This window comes from Solanum dulcamara, chromosome 10, assembly GCF_947179165.1.
Source record: "Solanum dulcamara chromosome 10, daSolDulc1.2, whole genome shotgun sequence".
Lineage (NCBI taxonomy): Eukaryota > Viridiplantae > Streptophyta > Magnoliopsida > Solanales > Solanaceae > Solanum > Solanum dulcamara.
In genome coordinates, this window is record NC_077246.1 from 24280942 (window position 1) to 24298189 (window position 17248).

Genomic DNA, 17248 nt, shown 5'->3' on the forward strand with positions numbered 1-17248 from the left:
ATTATCTGATTAATTGTGATTCTGAGCTGTTATTATGGGTTTACTTTACTCGCGTCACTATATATATATAAATTGGCAGCACCGATGCCGAAGTGAGACTTTTTTGTATGCAGGTGGAAGCGTTCCTTAGTTTATTTCATAGGTTTGATTAATTCCTTATACTCAGTCAGCTAAAACCTACTGAGTACATGTGAATTTTACTCACCCCTACTTGTGTATCCCTTTTTGATGCAGATACTAGTCGGAGTATCTTATGTGACAGTTGATATTCTAGCGGATTGTATATTCTTAGATTAGTGGTGAGGTCCCAGAATTCTGATCGTCACTAGTCTATCTTTATTTTTCAGTCTTTTGGATCATTTAGAAACTTATGTTGTATCTTCAGATTTGAACCTTGTATTAGATGCTCTTTATACTTTTGACATCAGGTTTTGGAATAATTTTCTCTGTATTGTTTTTCTTTTTATTTAAATTGTGGCATCACTTTCCCCTTTGAAAGTCTAGTATGAGTTTTATTTTTAGGGTTACACATCAGATTGGGTTTTGAGATGTATGCCATCATGACCTCGATTTTTAGGTCGTGATAGTACTACTCAACCCCTGACTGTGCACGAGAGGTGGGAGCCTTATGTAGGGTCTGTTCCCGCAAAACAAAGAGTTGTCCCAATAAAAGTTCTGATTTTGGTACAATAACCAAGCAGAGCATATGGTAACTTCTTGTGCCATTGTCTCTTACTATCCACTATCTTCCTTAAAATCTTCTTGATATTCTTGTTTGCAGCTTCAACTGCTCCATTCATCTGTGGTCGATAACTTATGGAATTTCGATGGGCAATCTTAAACCGCTTACAAATTTCCTTCATAATATCGCTATTGAGATTGACAAAATTATCTATTATGATTGATTCTGGAATCCCAAATCGACAAACTACATTGTTGCGAACAAAGTCTGCCACTACTTTCTTAGTTACTGCCTTGTATGTTGAAGCTTCGACCCATTTTGTGAAATAATCGACTGCCACAAGGATGAAATGATGTCCATTTGATGCAGGAGGCTCTATGGGTCAATTTACATCTATGCCCCAAGCAGCATATGGCCATGGGGAACCCATAACATTAAGCTCATTTGGTGGAACTCGTATAAAATCTCCATGCACCTAGCATTAATGACACTTCTGCACGTATTGAATGCTATCCTTCTCCATGGTCATCCAAAAATATCCAGCTCTTAAGATCTTCTTAGCAAGAGTGAACCCATTCATATTAGGTCCACATGTTCCTGCATGTATTTCTTCTAAAAGTCTCATCGCTTTCTTGGCGTCAACACATCTCAATAGTCCTAAATCTGGAGTCCTCCTATATAGGATTTCTCCATTAAGAAAGAAATAATTGGCCATTCTTCTTAAAGTCTGTTTCTGCTTGCTCGTAGCATTTTTGGGGTATTCCTGTGCCTCTATCAATCTCTTGATTTCATAGTACCATGGTCTTCCATCTACTTCAATAGGGTCGATGTAATTCTCGTCCGGATGCTAAATCATTGAGGATATTGTCGCCAAAGCATCGGCAAATTCATTTTGAGCTCGAGGGACGTTTGAATTCAATCCTTGTGAATCTCCTACTCAACTCTTTTATGAAATGCAAATAAGGAAGGATCTTCTCATTCTTAGTAGCCCATTCCCATTGCAACTGATGAACCAATAAGTCAGAATTGCCTATGACCAAAATCTCTTTGACGTTCATGTCTATGGCCATTTTAAGTCCGATAATACAAGCTTCATACGCTGCCATATTATAGGTACAATTAAATCTAATCTTTGCTGAAATTAGATAATATTGACCTATTTCTGGAATTAAAACTGCTTATATTCCATCTCCCTTGGAATTTGATGCTCCATCAAAAAACATCCTCCAACCATCGCATAGTTCTGACATGTCTTCTCCTATAAACAACACCTCTTCATCATGGAAATAGGTTTTTAGCGGCTCGTAATCCTTATCCACTGTATTTTCTGCGAGATGGTCAGCCAAGGCTTGTCCTTTGATGGCCTTCTGTGTCACGTACTCAATGTCAAACTCACTTAACAAAATTTGCCATTTTGCCAATTTACCTGTAGGCATTGGCTTCTAAAAGATGTACTTGAGTGGATCCATTCTTGAGATCAAGTACGTGGTATATGCAGACAAGTAATGCCTAAATTTCTGCGGGACCCAAGTCAAAGCACAACACGTTCATTCCAACAAGGTATATTTTGCCTCATACAGTGTGAACTTCTTGCTCAAGTAGTAAATGTCTTTCTCTCTTCTACCTGTCTTATCATGTTGTCCCAATACGCATCTAAATGCATTATTCATTATAGATAAGTATAGTAGAAAACCCCTTTAACATTCCTCCATCCATTTTGTGGCAGTATCCTTCTTTAGTAGTTTAAAAATGGGTTCACAAATTACTGTGGATTGTGCTATGAATTGACTGATGTAGTTAAGCCTTCCCAAGAAACTCATCATGTCCTTCCTGGTCTTGGGGGGAGGTTATTCTTAAATTTCCTTGATCTTAGAGGGATCCAACTCTATGCCTCTCCTACTAATAATGAATCCTAACGGTTTTCTTGTAGGTACTCCAAATGCGAACTTTGCTAGATTCAATTTTAGATTATATTTTCGCAACCTCTACAAGAATTTTTGCAAATCATCTAGGTGGTCCGAACTCCTCTTGGATTTGATAATGACATCGTCCACATATACTTCAATCTCTTTGTGGATCATATCATGAAAAAGAGCAGTCATGGCCCTTATGTAGGTTGCATCAACATTTTTTAGACCAAATGGCATTAGTCCATAAAAATACAACCCCTATACCATAGCCCCCAAAAAGGCCATCACAAATATCATTGTCCGCATATGTATCCATTGCCTACAAGTGTAGGCAAATTCATCTCGATGTTTATCAAAGCTCTCGAGATGACCAAATCTTTGGAAAAGATACTTCAACTTTACCTTTCCATTTTCTGCGTTCCTTAGTGATGGCAAGATATGCAGCCCTAATAGCCCAAGGAAATCTCTTACACTTATGGTTGATGGACATATCGGTGTTTTTCCTCTTATCGATAATTCCAAAAAATCACTAAACTCTTCTAGTGTTGGAGTGATCTCAAAATCCAAAAACTTAAAGGTCACTGTACTTGGGAGGTTTTGGTTGATACTCATCTGAAAGAAAAGTAAGGGTATGATAAATATGTTTATTCCAAATCTGTCATGTGTTTTTGATTAGATCATTCATGACAACTTCCACATAAAATATGTCGTTAGGTGTGTAACCTTTAACAAAGGATGACTTTCCTAATTGTGAAGACGATGCCTTGGATCGTCTTGCCTAAGGTATATGCATCATGACCTTCTATCTAGAGTAAGATTTTTCCTAGATGTTCAAGAGTGAGACTGAATGTTTGCAAGAAAGCACACTAATCTTATTGCACCAACTCTGAAACTAAGGAATCCAAAAGAAGGTTTGGGGGAGTATGAGACACTCCCCACGTGAACCAGTGTGTGTATTGTGTACGGTCAAGGACTCGATAGAAAGTGCATATAACAGTGTAAGGAAAGCAGTAGCATGTAGTGTTTTTAAACAAACAAGGAGCACAAGTTTGGATTTAGCTTGCATCTTTTCAAATGAAGAGTAATAAAATAAGTCACGATTAAATAATTAAAGAAAATAATATACAAATAATAAATAAATATTTTTTAATTATAAAACTAAATTTTACTAAGGTTAAAACCTAAAATGCTAAGTACATGGGGTATCCCCAGCAAAGTCGTCAAGATGTCGCACCCTATTTTTGAACAGGTCGAAATAGTTCACAACATAAAAGTGGCTATGCCTCTGATTTTGAAAATGTTTAGAGTCGCCACGTAATTTTAAATAAAAAATATTAGAAAAACCATTTAAAAAAAATATAAATGTAAACTCTGTTTTGATTTTTGAAACTAGTGAGATTCTAGGTAAGGGTTTTGGTTACTCGAGGGAAAGGTGATAAGCATCCCTTAGAGCCTATCTAAAGATAGTCCTTAAATTAAGTTTTAGAAAAATGATTAGAGCTAGTTAAGATTCTAAAGAAGAGAAAGATTAATATAGATTGTGTCCAAGAGACCAAATGGGTAGGTTCTAAAGCTAGGGAGGTAGACGGGTATAAGCTTTGGTTTTCAGGTAGATCGAAATATAGGAATGGGGTAGGCATTTTAGTAGACAATGATCTAAGGGATCAGGTTGTGGAGGTTAGGAGAGTCAACGATAGGATGATGTCGATTAAGGTGATCGTTGAAGGAAGCACACTCAACATTATTAGTGCTTATGCGCCACAAGCGGGCTTAAGAGAGGAGGATAAGAGGCGCTTTTGGGAGGATTTGGACGAGTTAGTGGGAGGTATACCACCTACTGAGAAGCTTTTTGTGGGAGGAGATTTCAATGGGCACATCGGGTCTATTTCAGGAGGGTACGATGATGTGCATGGAGGCTTTGGCTACGGGGTCAGAAATGGAGGAGGCATTTCACTTTTGGAATTCGCAAGAGCTTTTGGGTTGGTCATAGCCAATTCGAGTTTCCCAAAGAAGGAAGACCACTTGGTAACATTCCATAGTTCGGTGGCTAAGACTCAGATAGACTTTTTACTCCTGAGAAAGGTCGATAGAGGTCTGTGCAAAGACTGTAAGGTCATTCCGATAGACAACCTTACAACCCGACATAAGCTTTTGGTGATGGATTTATGGATCAAGATGATGAGGAATAAGAGGGTCGGGGATGATCGATCTAGGATTCGATGGAGGAGTTTGACCACTGCAAATGCCCTGGAGATGGGAGAGAAGTTGAAGGTCATGGGGGCTTGGGATAGTAATGGGGATGCGACCAGTATGTGGGATAGGACGGCTAGTTGTATTAGGACTGTGGCAAGGGAAGTGTTGGGAGTCTCGATTGGTAGTCGTAGTCGGCATCGAGGAGACTGGTGGTGGAACGAAGAAGTGCAAGAAAAGGTGAAAGCGAAGAAGATGGCGTACGCAAAGTTGATAGAAAGCACAGATGAGGTGGAGAAGTGGACGAATATGGAACTTTATAAAATAGCGAAAAAGGAGGCGAAGTCAGCGGTTTCGATGGCAAAAACAACAGCTTTTGAACACCTTTATGCTGAACTAGAAGAGAAAGATGGGGATAGAAAATTGTTCAGGTTAGCCAGGGCGCGGGAGAGAAGGGCACGCGATGTGGACCAAGTGAAGTGCATTAAGGACGAGCATGGAAAAGTATTGGTAGACGAGACCCTCATTAAACAGAGATGACAGTCCTATTTCCATAAACTCTTGAATGAGGAAGGGGACAGAGACTTTGTGTTGGGAGATTTAGAACATACAGGGAGGCGTCGCGATTTTGGGTATTGCAGGAGTATTAAGGTCGAGGAGGTTAAGAGTGTCGTTCGTAGGATGCACTGGGGAAGAGCAACCGGACCTGACGAGATTCCTGGGGAATTTTGGAAGAGCACGAGCTCGGTAGGTTTGGAGTGGTTGACTAGGTTATTTAATGTCATCTTTAAAACGGCAACGATGCCCGAAGAATGGAGGTCGAGCGTAATGATCCCTCTATACAAAAACAAAGGGGATATCTAGAGTTGCAACAACTATAGAGGTATTAAGCTACTAAGCCATACTATGAAACTGTGGGAAAGAGTGGTAGAGATGAGGGTGAGGAGAGACGTGTCTATTTCAGAGAACCAGTTTGGATTTATGTCGGGACGCTCAACTACAGAAGCCATCCATCTTATGAGGAGACTGGTGGAGCAGCATAGGGAGAGGAAGAGGGACTTGCATATGGTATTCATCGACCTAGAAAAGGCTTATGATAAAGTCCCAAGAGAAATACTATGGACATGTTTGGAGGCTAAAGGTGTACCTGTGGCATACATTAGGGTGATCAAGGACATGTACGAGGGAGCCAAAACTAGGGTAAGGACAGTAGGAGGGGACTCAGAGCACTTTCCAGTGGTGATGGGGCTGCATCAAGGATCAACTCTTAGTCCTTTTTTATTTGCCTTAGTGATAGATGGATTGACGCGACAAATTCAAGATGCGGTGCCATGGTATATGATTTTCGCGGATGACATAGTCCTGATCGATGAGACTCGCCGCGGAGTTAATGTTAAGCTGGAGGATTGGAGACATACCTTGGAGTCTAAAGGGTTTAAGTTGAGTAGGACAAAGACAGAGTACTTAGAGTGCAAGTTCAGTGAGACACCTCAGGAGGTTGGCGTTGAAGTTAGGCTTGGTGCTCAGGCCATCCAAAAGAGAAGTAGTTGCAAGTATCTTGGGTCTATCATGCAAGGCAGCGGGGAGATTGACGATGATGTCACACATCGTATTGGGGTAGGGTGGATGAAATGGAGGCTCGCTTCCGGAGTGCTGTGTGACAAGAATGTGCCACCAAAACTTAAGGGCAAGTTCTATAAAGTGGTGGTTAGACCGGCTATGCTGTATGGGGCGGAGTGTTGGCCAGTTAAGACTTCTCACATTCAAAAGATGAAAGTTGCTGAGATGAGAATGCTGAGATGGATGTGTGGGCACACCAGGAGCGACAGGATTAGAAATGAGGCTATTCGGGACAAGGTAGGAGTGGCCTCGGTAGAAGACAAGATGCGGGAAATGCGACTGAGATGGTATGGACATGTGAAGAGGAGATACACAGATGCCCCAGTGCGGAGGTGTGAGAGGCTGGCCATGGATGGTTATAGAAGAGGTAGGGGTAGGCCGAAAAAGTATTGGGTAGAGGTGATTAGACAGGACATGGCACAGTTACAGCTTACGGAGGACATGACCTTAGATAGGAGGGTGTGGAGGACCCACATTAGGGTAGAATGCTAGTTCATAGTCTTGTTTTTCTTCTCTATTCATAGGCGTAGTAGTGCATTACGATCTCTTGCGCTGTGAATTCTGATTTCTGCTATTTCTGTTATTATTTATTACTTTCTATGCTTTGATTACTCTATTGAACCTGTGACGCTATCATTATTTATTTAATCGTTATTTGTTATTTGTATTTATTTATTTGTATTTATTTGTTATCTATTCGTTATTTGTTTATTGTTTTTCTCATAAAGCTTTTAATTTCCTATTCTTATGCATTTATGCATTTATGCTTTTACTGAGCCGAGGGTCTCTAGGAAACAGCCGTCCTACCTTGGTAGGAGTAAGGTCTGCGTACATTCTACCCTCCCCAGACCCCATGTTGTGGGATTTCACTGGGTTGTTGTTGTTGTTGTTTGTTTTTAAAAATATTAACAAGAAGGTTTTTTTTATTAATTTTGAGAAAATGGTGAAAATACAAGGTATGTCATATATATACGTCTATAATATGAATGGAGCAAATTTAATAATAATACATTTATTGTATGGTAAAATAAATAATAAATAATATACTTGAAACATATGAAAATTTTATGTATGGAAATACAGATGTATGTTTAAAATCATTTGAATAAATAAGCTTACCTAAATTTATGGTAACTAATATGAATGTTGAGTATTAGAACTGGTTACTTTATTTGAAGACACGTTGTAAAAGAAAAAAAAGAAAAAAGTAAATAAGATAATAGACAAGTGTAGATATATGGATGTGTAATATGTCATAAATATAATTTGGGTAAAACTTCTAATAAGATTAGTGATGCCTAAAAATCATTAAGTTTATAAAATATTAAACTACCCCAAATATATACAAACAAAAATATTTAAAAGTTGACAGGAAATAAAAATATCTACATTCCCGTCTTCTTCAGATCAGCGCCGACTTATTAATCAAAAAACAAAATGTATAAAGTTTTTATCATTTTTCTGCTCGGGTCAACTTCCATCATTTTCGAAGGGTCTAACTATCCCTACCCCTCCTATGTTCATTTATTATTATAATCCTGAAGTGATCTAAAAATAAATGAAAACTAATGTCCTAAAGCATGTCTATCATCCCAACTTAATATCCAAGAGGCATTGGATGTACTATTAGGGTATGTTTTAGACCAAAGAAAATATAGGCATCCTAATTAGACACATCGTCAAACAAAAAAGATAGGACAAGCAATTAGCACATATAATCTTAAGTAAACCTCTAGATTAATTAATTAGCACGCTTGAAAATATAGACAAATTGTGAAGGTCATAACAATTATATGTGTGTGCATACAATCAGATAAACGAAGCTTAATGCAAAAAAAAGAAACATGATAAAATAAAAACATTCTTGATTTTTTTTAATTATTAACTAATAATATTTATAAAATCATATTAATATAATTTTTAGTTAATAGCATGCTGAAAATTTATTAAAATACTATAGCTATGGTTTCTAAATGTTGTGTTGAAAATTTATTAAAATGTCACAGGCATAATCTCTTTATAAAATAATATTTTGAAAACTTACTTAAATTTCTATAAGAATAATTTCTAACAATATATTGAAAATTTATGACAAATAGTAAACATGCTTTTTAATACCATTATATGCTGAAATATTTATTAAAATATTATAGGCACGATTTTAATATAAAATAATATAATAAATAATTATTAAAATCCTATAGGTATATTGTGATAAACATTTATTAAAATCCTATAAATATGATTTCTATGCATATTAACATGTTAAAAATATTAATTTAAGTCCTATGAACATGATGTCTAAATTGCCAAAATATATGTCACCCATATAAGGCTTAATTAACTAGGATTAACCTATAGGCATGATTTCTACCTAAAATAACCTTCTGAAAATATTCATTACATCCTAATAACGTACTAAAATTTAAAGATGATTTATAATTACTAAAATATTCAATAAGGCCTATGGACATGATTTTCTAGATGACATAATATTCTAAAAATATTTGTTAACAAATCTATAGTCAATGTATCTAGATGACATATTAGGCATGATTAACTAGGATTAACCTATAAGCATGATTTCTACCTAAAATAACCTTCTGAAAATATTCATTACATCCTAATAACTACTAAAATTTAAAGATGATTTATAATTACTAAAATATTCAATAAGGCCTATGGACATGATTTTCTAGATGACATAATATTCTAAAAATATTTGTTAACAAATTTATAGTCAATGTATCTATCAAAGTAGCCTACTAAATGTTATTAAATCCTAGACATGATTTCAATATAAATTAACATGCTAAAAAATATTAAACGAGTCATGTAAATGTAGTTTCAATTAATATGCTGAAAATATTAAGCTTAAACCATGGCATATGATTTAATTAACATGCTAGAAATTATCTATAAAAAACGTATTTACATGATATTTAATAATAGAATGGTTGGTAGTTTGAACAAAATATGAGAGTTGGATAGGTTATTTAATATAAATATTAATAAGTAAAAATATTAAAATTAGAAGATTGATTAAAATGCATCAAGTTTACCGATATTCAAACAATAGGTTGATCTTAAAATCTATGACTAACATATTAAATTGAAGCATCGATAAAGTATAAATTTTAATAATTAAAACTGACTAGGTCCCTTCGGCATATTTATTTAGTGCGCGCACACACATAAAATTATGTCAAAGTAAAATAAATACAAGTAGCACGTAGATTTTTCCTCCCCTTTAGACAGTCTCCAAATATTCATTATTAATATATGAGCAATTTTTTACAGGCCAAAATAATTAAGAAAGAATAATAAACAAATAGAAATAATAAAATGAGAAGTAAAGCTATCTAAATCTTGTTCCAAATGAAGTCTTCGTGTCTTGAACTTTGAAGTCCAAACCCTGCTGAACCATAAAGAAAATACAATCAGTTTACAAATAATATAGAGGTATAACATGTTTATATAATTTTACTTGAATAAAACAAACAAGCAAGGCAAAAATATTTTTTTTTTAAAAATAATAAGCTAACATATAAAGAAAGGTTGGAACTAACCTGAATACTTTAGTTAGGAAGAGTAAGTAAATAGAAATCCGAACTGTGATGCCAAGCTAGAAACAAAATATTGAAGTATGAAAGAAAACTCTTCTTATTGTTTTCGTTTTCGTTTGATGTATTACGAATGTAAAGTAAAATATTTTTTTTTCCTTTCTCTACTCTTTGTGTTTTTTGTGTTCTTCCCTTTTTCTCTGTGTGTATTGTTCTTTATCTGTATATTTTCTCTTCTTTATATAGATAAATCAATGGACAATAAAAGACAGTAAATTCGACAAAGACAAGTAGCTAGATTTTAAATTCAAACTTCATCCAAATAAGTCATAAACCATTTCAAAGAAGTTGGCAAGGTTTTCAAAATTTTGTCAAAAACAAATCAAACCACATCTGCTTTTCCCGATTTGATCCGAATTTTATTCAAAAAAAAATGTTTCAAAAGTTAAAAGTTATGGCCAGAGGGACCCACTATCAATAATTGTAAAGAAATTATTGAATAAAATTTACAAACAAATTTAAACTTTCATCAGTGTATAATATTCCATATTTCAATGTGTAAATAAATTCAATGTATGGATCTGAACAAAGATATAAAAAAAATATTAAAACTTTTAACATAAACGTTCAAAACAAAATTAGTATCGGATTTCTATAGATCTATGTGATAGTTGAAACAAAATTATTGAACTCAACTTAAGGAAAAATGATCAATTTTATGATTTCCATATAACAAACGATATCATAAATCTCATATTAAATTCGTAGGCAAATTAAACTTAACAACTCATGATCTTGACGTAGCAAACAATACCATAAAAATTATATTAGATCTGTAGCCAAATCAATCTTCAACAAATAAAGTTTAAACCAAAAATTTAAAATGATGATACCGGAAAGGACCTGTAAAGATCCGTCTTCAATAGAACGATCTGACCTCTTATCTTTGCGGCGTCTCGTCTTCATCATCGGAGCTTGCTAGAGCAAAGTCTTCTCGCCGTTGTAGGTTGATGTTGGATCTGGTGGTTCAAAGATGAAGTGCAGCGCTGCTCTTTTGGTGTTCATCGTGCAAGCTCGGAGCTCGCTGTTTGCCGAAGCTAAAGCTCACTGGTCCGTTGTTGTTTGTGGTTTCACCTGTTGTCTCTCCGGCGGCGAGAAGAGACAGAGGGAGTTGAGAGGAGTTGCTGCAGCATGTTCGTGTTGCTGCTCCTGCATTGCTCGCTGCAGCTGAAGGTTGATGCTAGTAGTTGTTGGTTGTTTCAGCTATGTGTCGTGGCTGCTGGTTGTTACTGTGGAGCGATGGCTATTCGTAGGAGAAGCAGCTCGCTAGAAAATATTGTTTGTTATGGCTGCTGTGTGTTGGTGGTGGTGGCGGAGCTGCTGGCTGCTTTGGTAGCTGCTGCTCGCTAGACAAAGGAGAAAGAGCAGCGGTGGTGGCTGCTGCAGTTCGCCGTGGTGGAGGGAGACGGAAGGTGGCATCGGAGAAGAGAGTCTAGAGAGAGAAGAGGCAGCGATGGTCTTCTTCTCTTCTTAAGAAGAAGATGAAAAAAAATGAAAATATTAGTTAGGGATTAGGGTGTGAAATGGATAAGAATGAATGGGAGTCGTTTGATCAATCAAACGAATGGATGAGATTGAAATTTAGATTTAAAAATAGAACACATTGAATTCGATTAAGCTAGAGTTATAATTAATCGGAAGTTATTAGGCTAGAATTTTAAAAAATTGGATTAAAAGGACTATGCGGAAAATAAAATGCAGAAAAAATTGAAGAGATTGCTATCTAATTAATAACCATAATATATATATATATATATATATATATATATATATATATATTGAATATGTAAAATCATAAACTTTATCAAGTAGTAATATTTTTATACATAAAGCAACTACTTATGTATATACTATGTAAATATATATGTATATATATATATATATATATATATAATGTACGTATGTATATAGTACATACTAAACTAGAGGTATAATTAATATAGTTAACTGAAATATATAATAAACTCAATTATGTATTAATTTTATAAACACATGTATATAAAATATATTAAAATAGATATGTAATATGTATATATTAATATAAATAAGTAAATTATAAAATAAACTTAGTTAAGTAATATATTTTATATAAAGAAAATATACATATATATAATATATACTAAATAGACCTGTAAAAATATTCGAACGCATGAAGCTTGTTATTAAAAAAAATAATAATAATAAAGATAATTGTTATAATATTAACACATAGAAAAATATTATAAATTTTGAATGTCAAAATATACAATTTATTGGATAAAACTAAATATAAATTTATTTATTTAATAAAGAAATAATTTTAAAAAATTCATATCTATTAAGATAGTGATTCGAAAAGTAATTATAGGTCGGTCAAAATTGGGTATCAACAGCTTTCCCCTTCTTTGCTTGGGAATGAGGGATGAATTGACTAGCAAAGAAATTTGACAGAGTAGCCGATTTTGTTCGACCGATGGAATAACTTCGGAGGGACCCAATGAAATGAATGGGAGCTGCAAAAATATTGCGATCGAGACTTCATTTTCAAGTTTTCTACATATCTCTGGTTATACGAGAACCAGACCGTGTATAGTTCTGGATGGTAGAATCACAATAAATTTTGATTGAATTCAAAATTTTCTCTAGTGTTGGATTATGGTAACACCGAGTCTTACAGGTGATGGCGTACGATGTTAGCGCGAATAAAATGAATATGATCATGCTCGAACTGAGGTTATTATCATATTCCAGGTTGGAGGTAATTCTAAGAAACAAACTCGAAATGAGAAATGCTTCATAGTAATTTCTACTGAAGACCTATGGTAGAGAAAAGAACATGAATTTTCAAAAGAAATTGCCCAAGTATCAAGTTATGGTGATGCTGATACATGAAAGAAGTTATACATAAATTCAAATCCAAACTTGGAAAATCGACTCGAGTTGAGTTTTGAAAGCGAATCCTTGACGTAGCTAAGGATACTTGACATTCTACTAGCTTGCCCTGGTTTGCTTCTTAGAGGGAGTTCCATGTTGTAATGCGGTGTCTGATAATGTAAAAACCTCTGATTGGCGGAGTGATTGTAATGTAATGCCTGCATCCGACTGTGTAAAGCTTGTAATGTAATGCGTGTATTCGGCGGTGTAGAGCTTGTAAATGTAATGCCTGCATTTGGCGATGTAAAACTGGTGATGTAACTCCTGTATACGGCGATGTAAAACTTATAATGTAATGCCTGTATTCGGTGATGTAAAACTGGTAATGTAATGCCAGTATTCGGCGGTGTAATACTAGTAATGCAACGCCTGTATCCGGCGGTGTAAAACTTGTAATATAACGCCTGTATTCGACGATGTAAAACTGGTAATGTAACACCTGTATTCGGCAGTGTAAAACTTATAATGTAACGCCTGTATCCGACTGTGTAAAACTTGTAATGTAACGCCTGTATTCGGCGGTGTAGTGATTATAAAGGTAACGCCTGTATCCGGCGATGTAAAACTTGTACTGTAACTCCTGTATCCGGCGATGTAAATCTTGCAATATAGAATTTAACTGTAGATGTACGATGATTGTACGCATGTTCCTGATCGACAGAGTTTGATGAGGTTTGCTATGTACAACCTCTAGATGACGGAGTTTGGATGATGTTTGCTATGTGTAGTCTCTAGACGATGGAGTTTGGATGATGTTTTCTAAATACAGCCTCCAGATGACAGAGTTTGGACGATGTTTGATGGCAATGGAGTTAATTTTGACAAAAAGTAAACTATCCTATTTATCCTATGGGGCCCCTTTGTCTTCAGTATTCTGATCCAGATCTTGAGCGTACCTGCAAAAGATTGAAAAGCAAATCTTTTAGAAAGCAAATCCAAGTATAAAGTATTTTCGATAAATAAAGTAACGGAAGGATATTTTGGCTTATGATTTTGAGAAGTCGACTGGCGTCTTCAGTTATCCCCTAGACTTGAGGTTGTCTTCCTCGATCTTCTATTTTCCTGCGCTCAAAGAAAAAAATTAGTTTGGGAGGGGGCTGTTGATTTTTATTGACTCGCAGATTTAGGCTTCATCACTGGAAACCTCTAATACTTCTTTAGTCCGTCCGTAGTATCTTAACCTAGAAACTTGGTAGGTGGAATAGTAGAGAAGTATATATTAAAAAATAGTCTGTTCTTAGCAAAGGAGTATATCATGTATATATTATTTATATATATATATAAAGAGAGAGAGTAATCCTTTATCACTTAAGGTTATGACATGCTTCGAAGTCCGTCAAGATTCTCCATATCTAAGTATAATCTTTCTCGTAGTCTTGTCTTCTAATTACGCTTCTTTTCATTCATTTGTGAGATCCTTCATGTTCTAATGATACCTAACCTAAAAAGGGTTTTCTAAGGTATGACCGAACCTTTAAGGTTGCCTATATATCCCAAAATGGGAATCAGGTTTGTATGTAGTTCAAGGATAAGAAGTGAACATTATGCAATGCAATGACTGAGCCTAACTTAGGCTGCCTACGTATCCAAGTGGAATCAGGTAAGGACGTAGTTCAATTACAAAGGGGTAAATGTAAGAATAAAAATATGTGATGCTATGACCAAGCCTGACTCAGGCTGTCTACGTATCCAAGTGGAATCAGGTCAGGAGGTAGTTTAAATACAATTGAAAAATGAAACTATGAAGAGACCAAATTCGACAAGGATTGCCTATGTATCCTGCCGAGGGAAGTCAGGTCGAGCGTAGTTCTGAATACAATTGAAAAATGAAAATATGAAGAGACCGAATCCAACAAGGATTGCCTACGTATCCCGCCGAGGGAAGTCAGGTCGAGCATAGTTATGAATCATGGAAAGTAAGAATATATATAAAAAATGAAAGCCAGTCTTGATGTCTTCAGACGTAGTACTTTTTGATGGAGTCTAAATTGATTGGCTTCGTGCTCACTGTGCCGTCCATTTCTGCCAAGATTATCGCTTCTCTAGATAGTACTTTATGAACCACGTAAGGGCTTTGCCAGTTTGGTGCAAATTTCCCTTTAGCTTCTCCTTGCTGAGGAAATATCTTCTTCAATATTAATTTTCCCGGTGTGAACTGTCGGGGTTTGAATTTCTTGTTGAATGCTTTAGCTATTCTGTTCTGATATAGTTGACCATAACAAACTGCTTCCATTCTTTTCTCATCAATGAGCATTAACTGTTCAATCCTGCTGCGAATCCATTCTGTATCATCTAAACCAACCTCTTGAATAATCCTTAAAGATTGTATTTCCACTTCAATAGGTATTACTACTTATGAACCATAAACCAACATATAAGGAGTTTCCCCAGTAGAAGTTCTGATTGTGGTACGATGACTGAGCAGACCATATGGTAACTTCTCATGCCATTGTCTCTGACTATCCACTATCTTCCTTAAAAGCTTCTTGATATTCTTGTTTACAGCTTCAACTGCTCCATTCATCTGTGGCCGATAACTTGTGGAATTTCGATGGGCAATCTTAAACCGCTCACAAATTGCCTTTATAATATCACTTTGAGATTGAACGAATTATCTGTTATGATTGATTCTGGAATCCCAAACCGACAAACTACATTGTTGCGAACAAAGTCTGCCACTACTTTCTTAGTTACTGCCTTGTATGTTGAAGCTTCGACCCATTTTGTGAAATAATCGACTGCCACAAGGATGAAATGATGTCCATTTGATGCAGGAGGCTCTATGGGTCAATTTACATCTATGCCCCAAGCAGCATATGGCCATGGGGAACCCATAACATTAAGCTCATTTGGTGGAACTCGTATAAAATCTCCATGCACCTAGCATTAATGACACTTCTGCACGTATTGAATGCTATCTTTCTCCATGGTCATCCAAAAATATCCAGCTCTTAAGATCTTCTTAGCAAGAGTGAACCCATTCATATAAGGTCCATATATTCCTGCATGTATTTCTTCTAAAAGTCTCGTCACTTCCTTGGCGTCAACACATCTCAACAATCCTAAATCTGTAGTCCTCCTATATAGGATTTCTCCATTAAGAAAGAAATGATTGGCCATTCTTCTTAAAGTCGGTTTCTGCTTGCTCGTAGCATTTTTGGGGTATTCCTGTGCCTCTATCAATCTCTTGATGTCATAGTACCATGGTCTTCCATCCACTTCCTCAACAATATGAAAATAATACACATGTCTATCATATAATTTTACTTCAATAGGGTCGATGTAATTCTTGTCTAGATGCTGAATCATTGAGGATATTGTCGCCAAAGCATCGGAAAATTCATTTTGAGCTCGAGGGACATGTTTGAATTCAATCCTTGTGAATCTCCTACTCAACTCCTTTATGCAATGCAAATAAGGAAAGATCTTCACATTCTTAGCAGCCCATTCTCCTTGCACCTGATGAACTAATAAGTCAGAATCGCCTATGACCAAAATCTCTTTGACGTTCATGTCTATGGCCATTCTAAGTCTGAGAATAGAAGCTTCATACTCTGCTATGTTATTGGTACAATCAAACAAAATCTTGGCTGAAATTGGATAATATTGACTTGTTTCTGGATTTAAAACTACTCTTATTGCAACTCCCTTAGAATTTGATGCTCCATCAAAAATCATCCTCCAACCATCGCATGGTTCTGACATGACTTCTCTTACAAACAACACCTTTTCATCAGGGAATTAGGTTTTGAGAGGCTCATAATCTTTATCCACTGAATCTTTTACGAGATGGTCAGCCAAGGCTTGTCCTTTGTTGGCCTTCTGTGTCACGTACACAATGTCGAACTCGCTCAACAAAATTTTCCATTTTTCTAATTTATATATTGGCATTCGCTTCTGAAAGATGTACTTTAGTGGATCCATTCTTGAGATCAAGTACGTGGTATATGCAAACAGGTAATGCCTAAATTTCTGCGTGACCCAAGTCAAACCACAACACATTCATTCCAAAAAGGTATATCTTGCCTCAACGGTGTGAGCTTCTTGCTCAAGTAGTAAATGGCTCTCTCTCTTCTACCTGTCTCATCATGTAGTCCCAATACACATTTAAATGCATTATTCATGACAGGTAAGTATAGTAGCAACAACCTCCTGGGCTCAGGTGGGACTAATACTGGCGGGTTGGAAAAATATTCTTTGATTTTATCGAAAGCCCTTTGACATCACTCCGTCCATTTCATGGCAACATCCTTTTTTAGTAGTTTAAAAATGGGTTCACAAATTACTATGGATTGTGCTATGAATCGACT

At 35.8% G+C, this 17248-nt stretch overlaps 3 protein-coding genes across 3 annotated transcripts; all 3 read right to left on the reverse strand.

The window, feature by feature from the left end:
* Positions 1 to 626: 626 nt before the first annotated feature.
* LOC129869719 (uncharacterized) lies at positions 627 to 2118 on the reverse strand. The gene is made up of 2 exons (XM_055944356.1): positions 1914 to 2118; positions 627 to 1015 (listed from the first exon to the last, which is right to left on the reverse strand). The coding sequence occupies exons 1-2, from the start codon at positions 2116 to 2118 to the stop codon at positions 627 to 629; spliced, it is 594 nt and encodes a 197-aa protein (XP_055800331.1).
* Positions 2119 to 13785: 11667 nt separating this feature from the next.
* On the reverse strand, positions 13786 to 15462 carry LOC129869720 (uncharacterized). Its single transcript, XM_055944357.1, has 3 exons — positions 15311 to 15462; positions 14909 to 15253; positions 13786 to 13834 (listed from the first exon to the last, which is right to left on the reverse strand). The coding sequence occupies exons 1-3, from the start codon at positions 15460 to 15462 to the stop codon at positions 13786 to 13788; spliced, it is 546 nt and encodes a 181-aa protein (XP_055800332.1).
* A 362-nt stretch (positions 15463 to 15824) lies between these two features.
* LOC129869721 (uncharacterized) lies at positions 15825 to 16643 on the reverse strand. The gene has a single exon (XM_055944358.1). It carries the CDS (start codon positions 16641 to 16643, stop codon positions 15825 to 15827), a length of 819 nt encoding a protein of 272 aa, XP_055800333.1.
* Between the last annotated feature and the right edge of the window lie 605 nt (positions 16644 to 17248).

What these genes read in the sequence shown, in the direction of transcription:
- LOC129869719 (XM_055944356.1), bottom strand. Translation starts at nt 2,118, where the DNA reads ATGCCTACAGGTAAATTGGCAAAATGGCAAATTTTGTTAAGTGAGTTT. An exon ending in CATGTCAGAACTATGCGATG is followed by an intron (nt 1,016 to 1,913) that starts GTTGGAGGATGT and finishes TCCTTGTGGCAG; the next exon opens with TCGATTATTTCACAAAATGG.
- LOC129869720 (XM_055944357.1), bottom strand. Translation starts at nt 15,462, where the DNA reads ATGAATGGAGCAGTTGAAGCTGTAAACAAGAATATCAAGAAGCTTTTA. An exon ending in ACTGGGGAAACTCCTTATAT is followed by an intron (nt 15,254 to 15,310) that starts GTTGGTTTATGG and finishes ACAATCTTTAAG; the next exon opens with GATTATTCAAGAGGTTGGTT. An exon ending in AATTTAGACTCCATCAAAAA is followed by an intron (nt 13,835 to 14,908) that starts GTACTACGTCTG and finishes AATCTTTTGCAG; the next exon opens with GTACGCTCAAGATCTGGATC.
- LOC129869721 (XM_055944358.1), bottom strand. Translation starts at nt 16,643, where the DNA reads ATGTCAGAACCATGCGATGGTTGGAGGATGATTTTTGATGGAGCATCA.